The following is an 18798-nucleotide window of genomic DNA, read 5'->3' as shown; positions in this document are numbered from 1 at the left end:
TCACCAGAGCAAGCGAGACCCCGACTATAACACATCACCAGAGTAAGCGAGACCCCGACTATAACACATCACCAGAGCGAGCGAGCCCCTGACTATAACACATCGCCAGAGCAAGCGAGCCCCTGACTATAACACATCACCAGAGCGAGCGAGACCCTGACTATAACACATCCCCAGAGCGAGACCCCGACTATAACACATCACCAGAGTGAGCGAGACCCCGACCATAACACATCACCAGAGCGAGCTTCTGACTATAACACATCACCAGAGCGAGCAAGACCCCGACTATATCACATCACCAGAGCGAGACCCTGACTATAACACATCACCAGAGCGAGCGAGACCCCGACTATAACACATCACCAGAGCGAGCGAGCCCCTGACTATAACACATCACCAGAGCGAGCGAGCCCCTGACTATAACACATCACCAGAGCGAGCGAGCCCCTGACTATAACACATCACCAGAGCGAGCGAGCCCCTGACTATAACACATCACCAGAGCGAGACCCTGACTATAACACATCACCAGAGCGAGCGAGACCCCGATTATAACACATCACCAGAGCGAGCGAGCCCCCGACTATAACACATCACCAGAGCGAGACCCTGACTATAACACATCACCAGAGCGAGCGAGACCCTGACTATAACACATCACCAGAGCAAGCGAGACCCCGACTATAACACATCACCAGAGCGAGCGAGCCCCTGACTATAACACATCACCAGAGCGAGCGAGACCCCGACTATAACACTACACCAGAGCGAGCGAGCCCCTGACTATAACACATCACCAGAGCGAGCGAGACCCTGACTATAACACATCACCAGAGCAAGCGAGCCCCTGACTATAACACATCACCAGAGCTAGCGAGCCCCTGACTATAACACATCACCAGAGCGAGCGAGCCCCTGACTATAACACATCACCAGAGCGAGCCCCTGACTATAACACAAAACCAGAGCGAGCGAGCCCCTGACTATAACACATCACCAGAGCGAGCGAGACCATGACTATAACACATCACCTGAGCAAGCGAGCCCCTGACTATAACACATCACCAGAGCGAGCGAGACCCCAACTATAACACATCACCAGAGCAAGGGAGATCCTGACTATAACACATCACCAGAGCGAGCGAGACCCTGACTATAATACATCACCAGAGCGAGCGAGACCCCGACTATAACACATCACCAGAGCGAGCGAGACCCCGACTATAACACATCACCATAGCGAGCAAGACCCTGACTTTAACACATCACCAGAGCGAGCGAGACCCCGACTATAACACATCACCAGAGCGAGCGAGCCCCTGACTATAACACATCACCAGAGCGAGCGAGCCCCTGACTATAACACATCACCAGAGCGAGCGAGACCCAGACTATAACACATCACCAGAGCGAGCGAGCGAGCCCCTGACTATAACACATCACCAGAGCGAGCAAGACCCTGACTATAACACATCACCAGAGCGAGCGAGACCCTGACTATAACACATCACCAGAGCAAGCGAGACCCCGACTATAACACATCACCAGAGCGAGCGAGCCCCTGACTATAACACATCACCAGAGCGAGCGAGACCCCGACTATAACACTACACCAGAGCGAGCGAGCCCCTGACTATAACACATCACCAGAGCGAGCGAGCCCCTGACTATAACACATCACCAGAGTGAGCGAGACCCTGACTATAACACATCACCATAGCTAGCGAGCCCCTCACTATAACACATCACCAGAGCGAGCGAGACCCTGACTATAACACATCACCAGAGCAAGCGAGACCCCGACTATAACACATCACCAGAGCGAGCGAGCCCCTGACTATAACACATCACCAGAGCGAGCGAGACCCCGACTATAACACTACACCAGAGCGAGCGAGCCCCTGACTATAACACATCACCAGAGCGAGCGAGAACCTGACTATAACACATCACCAGAGCAAGCGAGCCCCTGACTATAACACATCACCAGAGCTAGCGAGCCCCTGACTATAACACATCACCAGAGCGAGCGAGCCCCTGACTATAACACATCACCAGAGCGAGCGAGCCCCTGACTATAACACATCACCAGAGCGAGCGAGACCATGACTATAACACATCACCTGAGCGAGCGAGCCCCTGACTATAACACATCACCAGAGCGAGCGAGACCCCAACTATAACACATCACCAGAGCAAGGGAGATCCTGACTATAACACATCACCAGAGCGAGCGAGACCCTGACTATAATACATCACCAGAGCGAGCGAGACCCCGACTATAACACATCACCAGAGCGAGCGAGACCCCGACTATAACACATCACCATAGCGAGCAAGACCCTGACTTTAACACATCACCAGAGCGAGCGAGACCCCGACTATAACACATCACCAGAGCGAGCGAGCCCCTGACTATAACACATCACCAGAGCGAGCGAGCCCCTGACTATAACACATCACCAGAGCGAGCGAGACCCAGACTATAACACATCACCAGAGCGAGCGAGCGAGCCCCTGACTATAACACATCACCAGAGCGAGCAAGACCCTGACTATAACACATCACCAGAGCGAGCGAGCCCCTGACTATAACACATCACCAGAGTGAGCGAGACCCTGACTATAACACATCACCAGAGCTAGCGAGCCCCTCACTATAACACATCACCAGAGTGAGCGAGCCCCTGACTATAACACATCACCAGAGCGAGCAAGACCCGACTATAACACATCACCTGAGCGAGCAAGACCCGACTATAACACATCACCAGAGCAAGCGAGACCCCGACTATAACACATCACCAGAGTAAGCGAGACCCCGACTATAACACATCACCAGAGCGAGCGAGCCCCTGACTATAACACATCGCCAGAGCAAGCGAGCCCCTGACTATAACACATCACCAGAGCGAGCGAGACCCTGACTATAACACATCCCCAGAGCGAGACCCCGACTATAACACATCACCAGAGTGAGCGAGACCCCGACCATAACACATCACCAGAGCGAGCTTCTGACTATAACACATCACCAGAGCGAGCAAGACCCCAACTATATCACATCACCAGAGCGAGACCCTGACTATAACACATCACCAGAGCGAGCGAGACCCCGACTATAACACATCACCAGAGCGAGCGAGCCCCTGACTATAACACATCACCAGAGCGAGCGAGCCCCTGACTATAACACATCACCAGAGCGAGCGAGCCCCTGACTATAACACATCACCAGAGCGAGCGAGCCCCTGACTATAACACATCACCAGAGCGAGACCCTGACTATAACACATCACCAGAGCGAGCGAGACCCCGATTATAACACATCACCAGAGCGAGCGAGCCCCCGACTATAACACATCACCAGAGCGAGACCCTGACTATAACACATCACCAGAGCGAGCGAGACCCTGACTATAACACATCACCAGAGCAAGCGAGACCCCGACTATAACACATCACCAGAGCGAGCGAGCCCCTGACTATAACACATCACCAGAGCGAGCGAGACCCCGACTATAACACTACACCAGAGCGAGCGAGCCCCTGACTATAACACATCACCAGAGCGAGCGAGACCCTGACTATAACACATCACCAGAGCAAGCGAGCCCCTGACTATAACACATCACCAGAGCTAGCGAGCCCCTGACTATAACACATCACCAGAGCGAGCGAGCCCCTGACTATAACACATCACCAGAGCGAGCCCCTGACTATAACACAAAACCAGAGCGAGCGAGCCACTGACTATAACACATCACCAGAGCGAGCGAGACCATGACTATAACACATCACCTGAGCAAGCGAGCCCCTGACTATAACACATCACCAGAGCGAGCGAGACCCCAACTATAACACATCACCAGAGCAAGGGAGATCCTGACTATAACACATCACCAGAGCGAGCGAGCCCCTGACTATAACACATCACCAGAGCGAGCGAGACCCAGACTATAACACATCACCAGAGCGAGCGAGCGAGCCCCTGACTATAACACATCACCAGAGCGAGCAAGACCCTGACTATAACACATCACCAGAGCGAGCCCCTGACTATAACACATCACCAGAGTGAGCGAGACCCTGACTATAACACATCACCAGAGCTAGCGAGCCCCTCACTATAACACATCACCAGAGTGAGCGAGCCCCTGACTATAACACATCACCAGAGCGAGCAAGACCCGACTATAACACATCACCTGAGCGAGCAAGACCCGACTATAACACATCACCAGAGCAAGCGAGACCCCGACTATAACACATCACCAGAGTAAGCGAGACCCCGACTATAACACATCACCAGAGCGAGCGAGCCCCTGACTATAACACATCGCCAGAGCAAGCGAGCCCCTGACTATAACACATCACCAGAGCGAGCGAGACCCTGACTATAACACATCCCCAGAGCGAGACCCCGACTATAACACATCACCAGAGTGAGCGAGACCCCGACCATAACACATCACCAGAGCGAGCTTCTGACTATAACACATCACCAGAGCGAGCAAGACCCCAACTATATCACATCACCAGAGCGAGACCCTGACTATAACACATCACCAGAGCGAGCGAGACCCCGACTATAACACATCACCAGAGCGAGCGAGCCCCTGACTATAACACATCACCAGAGCGAGCGAGCCCCTGACTATAACACATCACCAGAGCGAGCGAGCCCCTGACTATAACACATCACCAGAGCGAGCGAGCCCCTGACTATAACACATCACCAGAGCGAGACCCTGACTATAACACATCACCAGAGCGAGCGAGACCCCGATTATAACACATCACCAGAGCGAGCGAGCCCCCGACTATAACACATCACCAGAGCGAGACCCTGACTATAACACATCACCAGAGCGAGCGAGACCCTGACTATAACACATCACCAGAGCAAGCGAGACCCCGACTATAACACATCACCAGAGCGAGCGAACCCCTGACTATAACACATCACCAGAGCGAGCGAGACCCCGACTATAACACTACACCAGAGCGAGCGAGCCCCTGACTATAACACATCACCAGAGCGAGCGAGACCCTGACTATAACACATCACCAGAGCAAGCGAGCCCCTGACTATAACACATCACCAGAGCTAGCGAGCCCCTGACTATAACACATCACCAGAGCGAGCGAGCCCCTGACTATAACACATCACCAGAGCGAGCCCCTGACTATAACACAAAACCAGAGCGAGCGAGCCCCTGACTATAACACATCACCAGAGCGAGCGAGACCATGACTATAACACATCACCTGAGCAAGCGAGCCCCTGACTATAACACATCACCAGAGCGAGCGAGACCCCAACTATAACACATCACCAGAGCAAGGGAGATCCTGACTATAACACATCACCAGAGCGAGCGAGACCCTGACTATAATACATCACCAGAGCGAGCGAGACCCCGACTATAACACATCACCAGAGCGAGCGAGACCCCGACTATAACACATCACCATAGCGAGCAAGACCCTGACTTTAACACATCACCAGAGCGAGCGAGACCCCGACTATAACACATCACCAGAGCGAGCGAGCCCCTGACTATAACACATCACCAGAGCGAGCGAGCCCCTGACTATAACACATCACCAGAGCGAGCGAGACCCAGACTATAACACATCACCAGAGCGAGCGAGCGAGCCCCTGACTATAACACATCACCAGAGCGAGCAAGACCCTGACTATAACACATCACCAGAGCGAGCGAGACCCTGACTATAACACATCACCAGAGCAAGCGAGACCCCGACTATAACACATCACCAGAGCAAGCGAGCCCCTGACTATAACACATCACCAGAGCGAGCGAGACCCCGACTATAACACTACACCAGAGCGAGCGAGCCCCTGACTATAACACATCACCAGAGCGAGCGAGCCCCTGACTATAACACATCACCAGAGTGAGCGAGACCCTGACTATAACACATCACCATTGCTAGCGAGCCCCTCACTATAACACATCACCAGAGCGAGCGAGACCCTGACTATAACACATCACCAGAGCAAGCGAGACCCCGACTATAACACATCACCAGAGCGAGCGAGCCCCTGACTATAACACATCACCAGAGCGAGCGAGACCCCGACTATAACACTACACCAGAGCGAGCGAGCCCCTGACTATAACACATCACCAGAGCGAGCGAGACCCTGACTATAACACATCACCAGAGCAAGCGAGCCCCTGACTATAACACATCACCAGAGCTAGCGAGCCCCTGACTATAACACATCACCAGAGCGAGCGAGCCCCTGACTATAACACATCACCAGAGCGAGCCCCTGACTATAACACAAAACCAGAGCGAGCGAGCCCCTGACTATAACACATCACCAGAGCGAGCGAGACCATGACTATAACACATCACCTGAGCGAGCGAGCCCCTGACTATAACACATCACCAGAGCGAGCGAGACCCCAACTATAACACATCACCAGAGCAAGGGAGATCCTGACTATAACACATCACCAGAGCGAGCGAGACCCTGACTATAATACATCACCAGAGCGAGCGAGACCCCGACTATAACACATCACCAGAGCGAGCGAGACCCCGACTATAACACATCACCATAGCGAGCAAGACCCTGACTTTAACACATCACCAGAGCGAGCGAGACCCCGACTATAACACATCACCAGAGCGAGCGAGCCCCTGACTATAACACATCACCAGAGCGAGCGAGCCCCTGACTATAACACATCACCAGAGCGAGCGAGACCCAGACTATAACACATCACCAGAGCGAGCGAGCGAGCCCCTGACTATAACACATCACCAGAGCGAGCAAGACCCTGACTATAACACATCACCAGAGCGAGCGAGCCCCTGACTATAACACATCACCAGAGTGAGCGAGACCCTGACTATAACACATCACCAGAGCTAGCGAGCCCCTCACTATAACACATCACCAGAGTGAGCGAGCCCCTGACTATAACACATCACCAGAGCGAGACCCTGACTATAACACATCACCAGAGCGAGACCCTGACTATAACACATCACCATAGCGAGCGAGACCCCGACTATAACACATCACCAGAGCGAGCAAGACCCGACTATAACACATCACCAGAGCGAGCAAGACCCGACTATAACACATCACCAGAGCAAGCGAGACCCCGACTATAACACATCACCAGAGCAAGCGAGACCCCGACTATAACACATCACCAGAGCGAGCGAGCCCCTGACTATAACACATCGCCAGAGCAAGCGAGCCCCTGACTATAACACATCACCAGAGCGAGCGAGACCCTGACTATAACACATCCCCAGAGCGAGACCCCGACTATAACACATCACCAGAGCGAGCGAGACCCCGACCATAACACATCACCAGAGCGAACTTCTGACTATAACACATCACCAGAGCGAGCAAGACCCCAACTATATCACATCACCAGAGCGAGACCCTGACTATAACACATCACCAGAGCGAGCGAGACCCCGACTATAACACATCACCAGAGCGAGCGAGCCCCTGACTATAACACATCACCAGAGCGAGCGAGCCCCTGACTATAACACATCACCAGAGCGAGCGAGCCCCTGACTATAACACATCACCAGAGCGAGCGAGCCCCTGACTATAACACATCACCAGAGCGAGACCCTGACTATAACACATCACCAGAGCGAGCGAGACCCCGATTATAACACATCACCAGAGCGAGCCCCCGACTATAACACATCACCATAGCGAGCAAGACCCTGACTATAACACATCACCAGAGCGAGCGAGCCCCTGACTATAACACATCACCAGAGTGAGCGAGACCCTGACTATAACACATCACCAGAGCTAGCGAGCCCCTCACTATAACACATCACCAGAGTGAGCGAGCCCCTGACTATAACACATCACCAGAGCGAGACCCTGACTATAACACATCACCAAAGCGAGCGAGACCCCGACTATAACACATCACCAGAGCGAGCAAGACCCGACTATAACACATCACCAGAGCGAGCAAGACCCGACTATAACACATCACCAGAGCAAGCGAGACCCCGACTATAACACATCACCAGAGCAAGCGAGACCCCGACTATAACACATCACCAGAGCGAGCGAGCCCCTGACTATAACACATCGCCAGAGCAAGCGAGCCCCTGACTATAACACATCACCAGAGCGAGCGAGACCCTGATTATAACACATCCCCAGAGCGAGACCCCGACTATAACACATCACCAGAGCGAGCGAGACCCCGACCATAACACATCACCAGAGCGAGCTTCTGACTATAACACATCACCAGAGCGAGCAAGACCCCAACTATATCACATCACCAGAGCGAGACCCTGACTATAACACATCACCAGAGCGAGCGAGACCCCGACTATAACACATCACCAGAGCGAGCGAGCCCCTGACTATAACACATCACCAGAGCGAGCGAGCCCCTGACTATAACACATCACCAGAGCGAGCGAGCCCCTGACTATAACACATCACCAGAGCGAGCGAGCCCCTGACTATAGCACATCACCAGAGCGAGACCCTGACTATAACACATCACCAGAGCGAGCGAGACCCCGATTATAACACATCACCAGAGCGAGCGAGCCCCCGACTATAACACATCACCAGAGCGAGACCCTGACTATAACACATCACCAGAGCAAGCGAGACCCTGACTATAACACATCACCAGAGCAAGCGAGACCCCGACTATAACACATCATTAGAGCGAGCGAGCCCCTGACTATAACACATCACCAGAGCGAGCGAGACCCCGACTATAACACTACACCAGAGCGAGCGAGCCCCTGACTATAACACATCACCAGAGCGAGCGAGACCCTGACTATAACACATCACCAGAGCAAGCGAGCCCCTGACTATAACACATCACCAGAGCTAGCGAGCCCCTGACTATAACACATCACCAGAGCGAGCGAGCCCCTAACTATAACACATCACCAGAGCGAGCGAGACCCCGACTATAACACATCAGTAGAGCGAGCGAGACCCCGACTATAACACATCACCAGAGCGAGCGAGCCCCTAACTATAACACATCACCAGAGCGAGCCCCTGACTATAACACATCACCAGAGCGAGCCCCTGACTATAACACAAAACCAGAGCGAGCGAGCCCCTGACTATAACACATCACCAGAGCGAGCGAGACCCTGACTATAACACATCACCTGAGCGAGCGAGCCCCTGACTATAACACATCACCAGAGCGAGCGACACCCCAACTATAACACATCACCAGAGCAAGGGAGATCCTGACTATAACACATCACCAGAGCGAGTGAGACTCTGACTATAATACATCACCAGAGCGAGCGAGACCCCGACTATAACACATCACCAGAGCGAGCGAGACCCCGACTATAACACATCACCATAGCGAGCAAGACCCTGACTTTAACACATCACCAGAGCGAGCGAGACCCCGACTATAACACATCACCAGAGCGAGCGAGCCCCTGACTATAACACATCACCAGAGCGAGCGAGCCCCTGACTATAACACATCACCAGAGCGAGCGAGACCCTGACTATAACACATCACCAGAGCGAGCGAGCGAGCCCCTGACTATAACACATCACCAGAGCGAGCAAGACCCTGACTATAACACATCACCAGAGCGAGCGAGCCCCTGACTATAACACATCACCAGAGTGAGCGAGACCCTGACTATAACACATCACCAGAGCGAGCGAGACCTCGGCTATAACACATAACCAGATCTTCTGGGTGGAATTGGTTGGTTCCTCTCCTATTAGGTGGTTGGATATCAGTGGACATTGATAGATCCTCTTTCCATTGGATCCGTCTCCTCTGGTGTTGCCTGATATTTGGGGAGAGATCTGTAAGGTTGGGGTTACTTACCTTTGGTGGGTTGGTGAATGAGCTCATGACGCACCATGTGAATGGTTATCAGCGCCATCACGATGGACATGAACGGGATCAGGAAGCCCAGATTCTTGGCCACAGACTGTTGTATATAGGAGATTCCCACAAACACCACAAGAGAATTCAGATTGACGAGCCAATAGAACCTGAGAACACAAAAGAAGAGCCGTGAGTAATCAATGAGCAAGAACGACACAACTGCAACACATCATATACTCCAGTCACATCCAAAGCAGCACTGAGTCTTCTGCTATAAAGAATGTCCTATGCTCCAGTCACATCCAAAGCAGCACTGAGTCTTCTGCCATGTATCATGTGTTATGACCTGCAGAAGGGGTCAGTCCTGAATTTGCCTTTGTAGTTAGCTGTGGCTGGTATATGGGGCCACAATTCCTTAGCCTAGAGTGCTGCAAGAGCCTTTTATTATTTGTCCTATGCGGTTTTCTACTGGTTATAAAGGGTACGTATGTGTCTTGTTATTGCTCATTTATATATGTCTTTATTATAAATTTGTATATACTTTAAATCACCTGGTGAAATGCAGGCTGTATGATTGGCTGGTTCACTGGAACATTCCAGAGGCTGAGCCCAAATGTTAATAAAAGAGGCTCCTGTAATAGAGGAACTGAGTAAAACGAGACATTGAGCCCTAAACTTCTCCCACCAAAAACCCTGCCTGCTTGCCTCAGCATATCCTAGGTTACAGGAGTATAATCCACACATGTTCAATGATCCAGGTCATATCAGGGTGGGGTAACACAGAAGACGGGGATAGTGTGCCCTGAGCTCGCCCCAACCTCTGTCCCTTCCTATAGCCCCCCCACGCTAAACCGTGGGGCGACTACTAGAAGACTCAGAATACACTGGATAAGTGCGGGAAGGGATAACACGACAAACATAAAACACAAACGTAAACTAGCCGGAGTCCCAACGAGAGGGAACGTCAGGAGCAAAATCAGTAAACAAAGATAACTAGTGAAGCTGCAATTTATGCAGCCAGAACCTCCAGAACCTCCAGAACCTGATTGGAGCTGGTCAACTTCTGGGAATTAACCCCTCATGGTGCAGAATCACCAAGAACAATCGCAGGCACCATGCAGAGGTACCACAACTCCCAGCAGTCCAGAGGTCTTAGCAGCCGCTGCTCAGGGCGCACCAGAGACCGCTGGTAGAGGACGAGAGGTGGAGTCTGTGCGGAGACGCGCTGGAGGTTGGAGAACGCTGCCAGCACCACCAGAAGAACCAGAAGTCCCAGCATTCTCCCCTGCGGACCTGACAAGAAGGCGAAATGAGTACAAAATCGTAGATACAGAGGGAAAGGTCAAAAATGAAACTGAGATTGGAAAACCAAACACGTGCACAACCAGCAGGGAGTAAACTGAGCCACGCGGTTAATTCTTCCTTGGCCAGACCCCCAATGATGCAATGCTCTGCAGAGTGTGATGTGAGTGCAGTGAGCCCCCAATTTAGAAAATCCAATTGTCACTGCGACAAAAAACTATTTTGTCTGGATCCACAATAATAAAATATACAGTTCTGACTTACGGTACATACAAATTCAACTTAAGTACAAACCCAAGGAACCGATCTTGTACGTAACCCGGGTACTGCCTGGATTTGAGAAAATCGCATTTTTTTACCATCGACAACTTTTCAGGGGCAGAACTTCTGTATTTTTCTGTTGTCAGATCTGGTTGAGGGCTTATTTTTGTGCGGAAAGACTTGTTCTTTCCAGTCGTATCATATCAGGGCACGTAATTTTTTTCGATCACTTTTTAGAACATTTTTTGTGAGGGTATTTCATAAAAAATTGTACATTACAGGAAGTTTTCCGTGGTTCTGTTTTACGTTGTTCACCGAGCGGCTTCAATATTTATTTAGATTTATTGTTCAGATTAACACGGACGCGGCGATACCAAATCTGTAGGTTTTTTGTGTTTTTATTTGCATTTTATGTGTGACTGGGCATTAGGGGACTTTTATTTTATTTATTATTATTATAAAATGATTTTAAGGGGGCGTGGCTTACCTATGGAGGTGAGCAGACGTGCCACTCACTAGCTCCTGCTCCGTTACGGGCCCCACGGTACCTCAAGCGTCACCCAGCACCCGGTCACCGACAGATATGGGCCCAAAGAAGAAGGGAAGCCTCCCACACCCTACTCCGACCCAGCCTCGGGCCGCTTCAAGGGGTATATCCCGTTACCTCACCGCGGCAGCGGAGACTCCCGCGACTACAAAGATGGCGGCGGCAAGACAAGAGCTCCCGACCCCGGCGGGCCGGAGCTCCAGCGGCTCTTCGAAAGCGGCGGGAGACACTAGCGGAGGTCCCCGAGGCATTCCGGTGATCCCCTTGTCCGCCGCCAGGAGCACTCCATCTCCCGATGCAGGCGCTCGGCCACGTGCGTCCCCAGGAATGGCCGCCGGACAAGTGGCGCGGCCTGCGCCAGAACGCACCACACTCATAAGGAAGGACATGGCGGCAGCTGAAAGAGACGCAGCTGGGTCAGTCGCAGCCCTGCGACACACCACGGCACCACCAATGGAAACTGCCACCTGCAGCATGGAGAAGGAACCAAACGGAGGGGCAATGAACATATCAGGTCAGCCAGCCCTCGCCTCACTTGCAGCCCCAGCCCCAACGCCTGATTGTGAGCTAGGGGAAGACACAACCACCCAGCCCCAGGAGCCTGCTGTTCCTGCACAGTCCATGATCACCCCGGGGCGCACTATACAAGTGGTAGCGGAGGTCCATCAGTCTGCCTCCCCAGTCAGTTCTCTGGCGCTAGGGGACCGATCCCAAAGTCCGCATGCCCCCCTCTCCCCAAGACGGCAGCTTTGGGGCAACTCCAACCAGGGGGTTTCCTCCCCCCCAATGACGACCTTTCCCGGGGGGTCAAGATAGACGTCGGCCCCCCTCCCCAGGCCACTGATGCCGGGCCCCTGGAAGTGCCTCAGTCACTCTCGCACCCATTTGGCCCTCTCCGGCTCTCAACTAGCCCAGACCCACAGTTGGTCTTCCATCCTCCAGCCAAGCAAGAGGACCCCGCGGTCTCCCCTAATTTCCCTTACTTCCACCAGCCGGATCCGCTCATGCCTTGGAGCGTTGTATCTCAACCCCATATCTTACATTCTCCGGCCCTATCCCCAAGGGTATTTGTAGCCTCTCAGACACCGGAGAGAAATACATCACCTCTTGCCTTCAGCCCTGAGGGCCCAGGAACCTCCCCTATGCCCATGTTTGTTGCATCGGAAGCTCACCAGTCATTTTTATTCGCCCAAGCCCTGGAGGGCCTAGCGGAGTTGAGTTCACTTAAGGCGCACTTGAAGGCCATACCAACCAAGGAGGATATGGAGTGCTATGTATCTCGTCTCGAGCAGTCCTACAGTGCTGAGATAACGGTACTACGGGAGGAAGTACACCAAATGCAAGCCAGAACGTCTGCTGTGGAAAATACACAGGCAAACATGCAGGCACAAGTTGACAACCACTCAGCGACACTTGCCGCTCACTCCTTCCAACTCCAACAGCTCACAGACCAGCTTGACGATGCGGAGAACAGGGGCAGACGGAACAATATCCGTATCCGAGGGCTCCCGGAAACTGTAGAATCGAGCCAGCTTCACTCAGAGCTCCGTCTTCTCTTCAACTCGGTCCTGGAAGTACCAGGCGATTCTCCAGTGGAGCTTGATCGAGCTCATTGCGCTCTACAGCCTCGCCCCGCTCCCAACGAACCCCCGCGGGATGTCATATGCCGGGTACACAGCTACCAACTGAAAGAATCCATCATGATCAAGGCAAGAGCAGCAGATCAGATCCTATTTCAAGAAACCCCGGTACAACTTTTGCCTGACCTCTCTCGATTGACCCTTCTTAAACGGAAAGCTCTCCGCCCGTTCCTGGAAGTCTTAAGGCAACGTAATATCCCCTACACATGGGGCTTCCCGTTCCGCCTTCAAGTGAGGCGAGAGGGTACCACCTACATCATCCGCCATCCCAAAGACATTCCTATGGTAGCGGCTGCGCTCGGGGTCCTAGCCCCTGAGATACCTGACTGGCCGCGGCTCCCAACCCCTCCTGGGCCGGTAGATCGGCCTCGCCCCCAGCGCCCCCCCCCCACCTCTCCTACTCCACGAGTACACCCGGTCAGCTCCCATCCAGCCATGGTGTCTATAAAACTGGGTTCCCTGAATGCCAGGGGTCTAAATACTCCCCAAAAACGCTCTCAAATATTATACGGCATGCATAAGCAAGGAGTTAAGATCTTATTTTTTCAGGAGACGCACTTCAAAACCGGTCACATCCCACCACTTAGAGACCGGTACTTCCAGACCTGGTTCCACAGCACTAATCCGGAGTCACGCTCCAAAGGAGCGTCCATCGCTATTCACCGTTCACTACCGCACGTGGTCCTTGGTGAGGAAGTAGACGAAGCAGGTAGATATGTTTTCCTTAAACTCCTGATTCACGGGCAAACATTCACTTTCGCTGACATGTATCTACCAAATCACTCCCCTGTAGCGGCATGCAGGCGAATACTATCGACTCTCTCAGAGTTCTCGGAGGGGATGCTAATAGTGGGGGGGGATTTCAACTTCCCGCTAGACGCCAGGTTCGACACATCCTCAGGGAAGAGTCACATTCCATTTCACCAACTGGTACCCCTCATGAGGGATCTACAGGGTCTGCAGTTAGTGGACATATGGCGAATACTCCACCCAAAAGACAGGGATTTTACATATTTTTCTCCGGCCCACAACTCATACAGTCGCATCGACTTCTTCCTCCTTCAGCACAGGGGACTAGCCTGGGAGCCGTCCGCTTCAATAGGAAACATAGTACTATCGGATCACGCCCCAATCTATCTCACATTGGAATTACCACCTGCTCATTCGCACCAGTGGGCCTGGCGCCTTAACGACAACCTGCTTAAGGACGCTCTCTGCTCACAGGACATAAAAGACTCAGTGGCTACCTTCATGCAGACCCACGATCTTTCTCCCACATTGCTCCCGATGAAGTGGGAAGCACTCAAATGTGAGATAAGAAGCCGGTTTATAGACCACGGAGTAAGACTAAAAAGAGAGAACTCCGCTAAACTATCCTCCCTGCTCCAACAATGAAACTCTCTAGAAAGGAGACATAAACTATCTCAAACCCCGGGAGACCTGGCAGAATTAGTTTTAGTCCGTGACGCTATCCGGACCTTACTAGACCAGAAATCCATGGCCAACTACTTGCGATTTAAGAGTAGACTTTATGAACGGTCCAATAAATGTGGGAGACCTTTGGCCCGTCTACTGCACCCCCGAGAGAACACGTCCCATATCCCACGTATCTCGTCCTTGAAAGGTATAATTCATAATCCCGTCGACATCAGCGTGCGGTTTGGGACATACTACTCCCGGCTATATAACATCAAAGAACAGACCCTGGATCATCATCCAGGGGGCCTTAGCGACCGCATAAAGGCTTACATAGCGGAAACGCCACTCCCAAGTCTGGAAGCGAAGGCAGTAGAAGAACTAGAGTCGGAATTCTCTGAGACAGAGATCTCTGAGGCCATCAAAAAATCCCCCTCTGGGAAAAGCCCGGGACCGGACGGTTACACACCTGCCTTTTATAAAATTTTCAGAGACACGCTAGCCCCCCTTATGACAAGATTTTTTAACGCCATTACCCCCACGACAGCCTTCCACCCTCAGTCGCTAGAAGCCAACATTAGCGTCCTTTTGAAGCCAGGGAAGGACCCATTATCTACTGCGAGTTACATGCCTATATCGCTCTTGAATGTTGACCTGAAATTGTTCTCCAAGATATTGGCAGACCGACTGGCACCACATCTCCCCAATGTCATCCATACAGACCAAGTGGGGTTCGTGAGGGGCAGGGAGGCAAGAGATAATCTAAATAAAACTTTCCTCCTCATAGCACATGCTCGTATACGCTCAACTCCTTCCTGTCTCTTATCAATAGATGCAGAGAAGGCCTTCGATAGGGTCCACTGGGAATTCATGTCAGCAGCACTTACACAGTTGGGAATAGGGCAGTCATTCTTAGGGAAGATCCTCGCTCTATATACCATCCCTACAGCCAGGGTTAGAATTAACGGATTTTTCTCCCCACCCATCGCTATCTGTAATGGAACACGCCAGGGGTGCCCCTTATCGCCGCTGTTATACATTATAGTCATGGAACACCTGGCGTGTGCCATCCGGAATAACCCGAGTATACATGGAATACAAGTAGGCCAACGACAGTATAAGACGGCATTGTTTGCTGATGATATTCTGCTGTATGTGCAACAACCAAGAATCTCATTCCCCTCGCTGATCGCGGAACTGGAGAGGTATGGTCAGTTGAGCAATTTTAAAATCAACTATGGTAAATCGGAAGCACTGAATGTCTCACTGCCATCCTCCGAAGTTCAGTCCCTCAAAGATGCCTTCCCCTTCCGCTGGCGCACGGATGCAATAACCTACCTAGGCATAAGGGTTCCCAGTGATCCAGCGAAACTATACTCCTTGAATTACCTTCCACTCCTGGAAAGAACACTGAAAGCCATTTCCTCCTATGACAAAAAATTCCTGTCCTGGTTTGGTCGGATTAATATGATTAAAATGGACATTTTACCCCGGTTCCTCTACCTGTTCCAGGGAGTACCGATCCAGCCACCTGCTTCCTTCTTTAAATCCATCCGCTCAGCTCTTCTTCGTTTCGTTTGGGGTTCAACCCATCCAAGGATAGGATGGAGATTTCTCATTCGCCCAAAAACAGCCGGGGGGGTGGGCATTTTTCTGGGGCGATCGGCTCACGAAGAGCTTCGCATGAGAGACCTCTTGGGAGAAGCCCCGATTCCCTCACTCAAGGAGCTGATCTCGAGGCCGGAGACGTCCCATCTTTCATGGCTAGAAATATCTCAGCTACACTCCTTCCTCAGTCGCCTGGGCCCAGAATCCGCTCTCAACGCCCCCTTGACTCCTTTTGAAGAACTCTTTCGCCTAGCATCCCCGCCAGAACATTGTATTTCACAAATATATAGGCTCCTGGTACAGTAGTCGGACCCCTCAAGCTTGCCATATGTTGCTGCTTGGGAAAGAGAGTTGGGAGTTACATTGTCGGCGGAAGACTGGAAAAAGGCTTTCCTGTTATCACACAAGCTCTCAGTTGCAAGTTCGATGCAAGAACGCAGCTATAAAATTTTATCAAGATGGTATAGGGTTCCGACCCTCCTGCATTCGATCTACCCCTCGCTACCGGACACGTGCTGGAGGTGTGGCGTGGAGAAAGGAAACATGCTCCACATATGGTGGTCATGTAGTAAACTCCTCCCATTTTGGGACCAGGTCTGTGAGATTTCTAAAACTCATCTCAATGCTCAGATCACGGGCGGACCGGAAAGTGCCTTACTCTCCATCTTAACAGGGGAGATTAAGTTTACTTCCATTTGTCTTATTAGCAGCCCGTTCAGTAATCCCCAGAAAGTGGCGATCCCCCAGCCCTCCTTCAATCTCTGACTGGTTACAGGAAATGATGCAGATCTTCCGCATGGAAGAGATAATGGCAGACATCAATTGCTCTTCAGTCAAATTCCTCAAACTATGGCAGCCTTGGGTGGTGTTCAGGGACACCCCAACATTTAGAGGGCTCCTGGGGTCTGGATGAGGTGGAGACGGGGGAGGGAGGCCCGTGTTGGTCCTGGCTTCCTGGAACAACCCCCTGCCCTGCGTCCATCATTTCTTTCCTACCTGTATCCCCTAACTATCCCTCCTTGTCGCCCCAATCCCCCTGTCAGTCTCCCCTGTTACGTGATCTTCGTTAACACGCTATGTCTGATCTCCCACCTAGAATGTGGTCTGGAAAATTGTACCGAGATTACGGGGGGACGTCGCTTATAAGCCAGTACCTAATAGCCTTGCATACCCTTCATGGTGGAGATTCTTTTAGATAACCAAAGGGTACAAATCATCTGATGATCAGCCCAAATGGGAAATTGACAGCAAATAAACTCTGGTCCCTTGACGACATAGACACCTAAGCATAACTCCGGAGTAACTATATGGCGCAAGGAATCTAATTGTTTCTCCAACGTATATATAGTACTTATGATGCACAAATATTGGAACATAAAAATTAGGCTCCCTTGAGTTGACGATGGAGACTACAGCAGACATAGCTTATTGTCATCTGTTTATTTTGTATCTGTTATTTCTCAATTTATAATATGTTTATTTGGAAAATGTAAAACTTCAATAAAAATTGATTGAACGTAAAATGATTTTAACTTGTTTTTAATATTTCCGTTCATCGCTTGTTCAATCCCTTACACTCGTATTGCAGTGACCAATGTAAGTAACTGAGCATGCTGACGCTGCTGACACTGACAATGCTGACGCTGACGACATTGACACTGCTGACGCTGGGGCTGCTTTTGATGCTGCTGATGACGCTGAGGCTGCTGTTGATGCTGCTGATGACGCTGAGGCTGCTGTTGATGCTGCTGACGCTCAGGCTGCTGTTAATGCTGCTTACGCTGATGACGCTGAGGCTGCTGTTGATGCTGCTGATGCTGAGGCTGCTGTTGATGATGCTGACGCTCAGGCTGCTGTTAATGCTGCTTACGCTGCTGACGCTGAGGCTGTTGTTGATGCTGCTGACGCTGAAGCTGCTGTTGATGCTGCTGACGCTGATGCTGAAACTTTTTATGCTGCTGACGGTGATGACGCTTGGGCTGCTGCTGACGCTGCTGTTGATGCTGCTGATGACGCTGAGGCTGCTGTTAATGCTGCTTAGGCTGATGACGCTGAGGCTGCTGTTGATGCTGCTGATGCTGCTGTTGATGCTGCTGATGCTGAGGCTGCTGTTGATGCTGCTGATGCTGAGGCT

The 18798-nt window shown here is 51.8% G+C and overlaps 1 protein-coding gene across 1 annotated transcript in view; it reads right to left on the bottom strand.

Annotated features, from left to right (window-relative positions):
- LOC140108656 (solute carrier family 15 member 5-like) overlaps nt 1–18798 on the bottom strand; it is a 48204-nt gene that overhangs the window by 10169 nt on the left and 19237 nt on the right. The window contains exon 3 of the mRNA XM_072131876.1: nt 9888–10057. Coding sequence (XP_071987977.1) covers nt 9888–10057 — 170 coding nt within the window. The remainder of the gene's footprint in view (nt 1–9887; nt 10058–18798) is intronic.

The sequence above is a fragment of the Engystomops pustulosus genome, unplaced genomic scaffold (genome assembly GCF_040894005.1).
Source record: "Engystomops pustulosus unplaced genomic scaffold, aEngPut4.maternal MAT_SCAFFOLD_164, whole genome shotgun sequence".
NCBI lineage: Eukaryota > Metazoa > Chordata > Amphibia > Anura > Leptodactylidae > Engystomops > Engystomops pustulosus.
The sequence above is the reverse complement of the archived record's forward strand: the minus strand, read 5'-3'. Positions and strand labels throughout refer to the sequence as shown.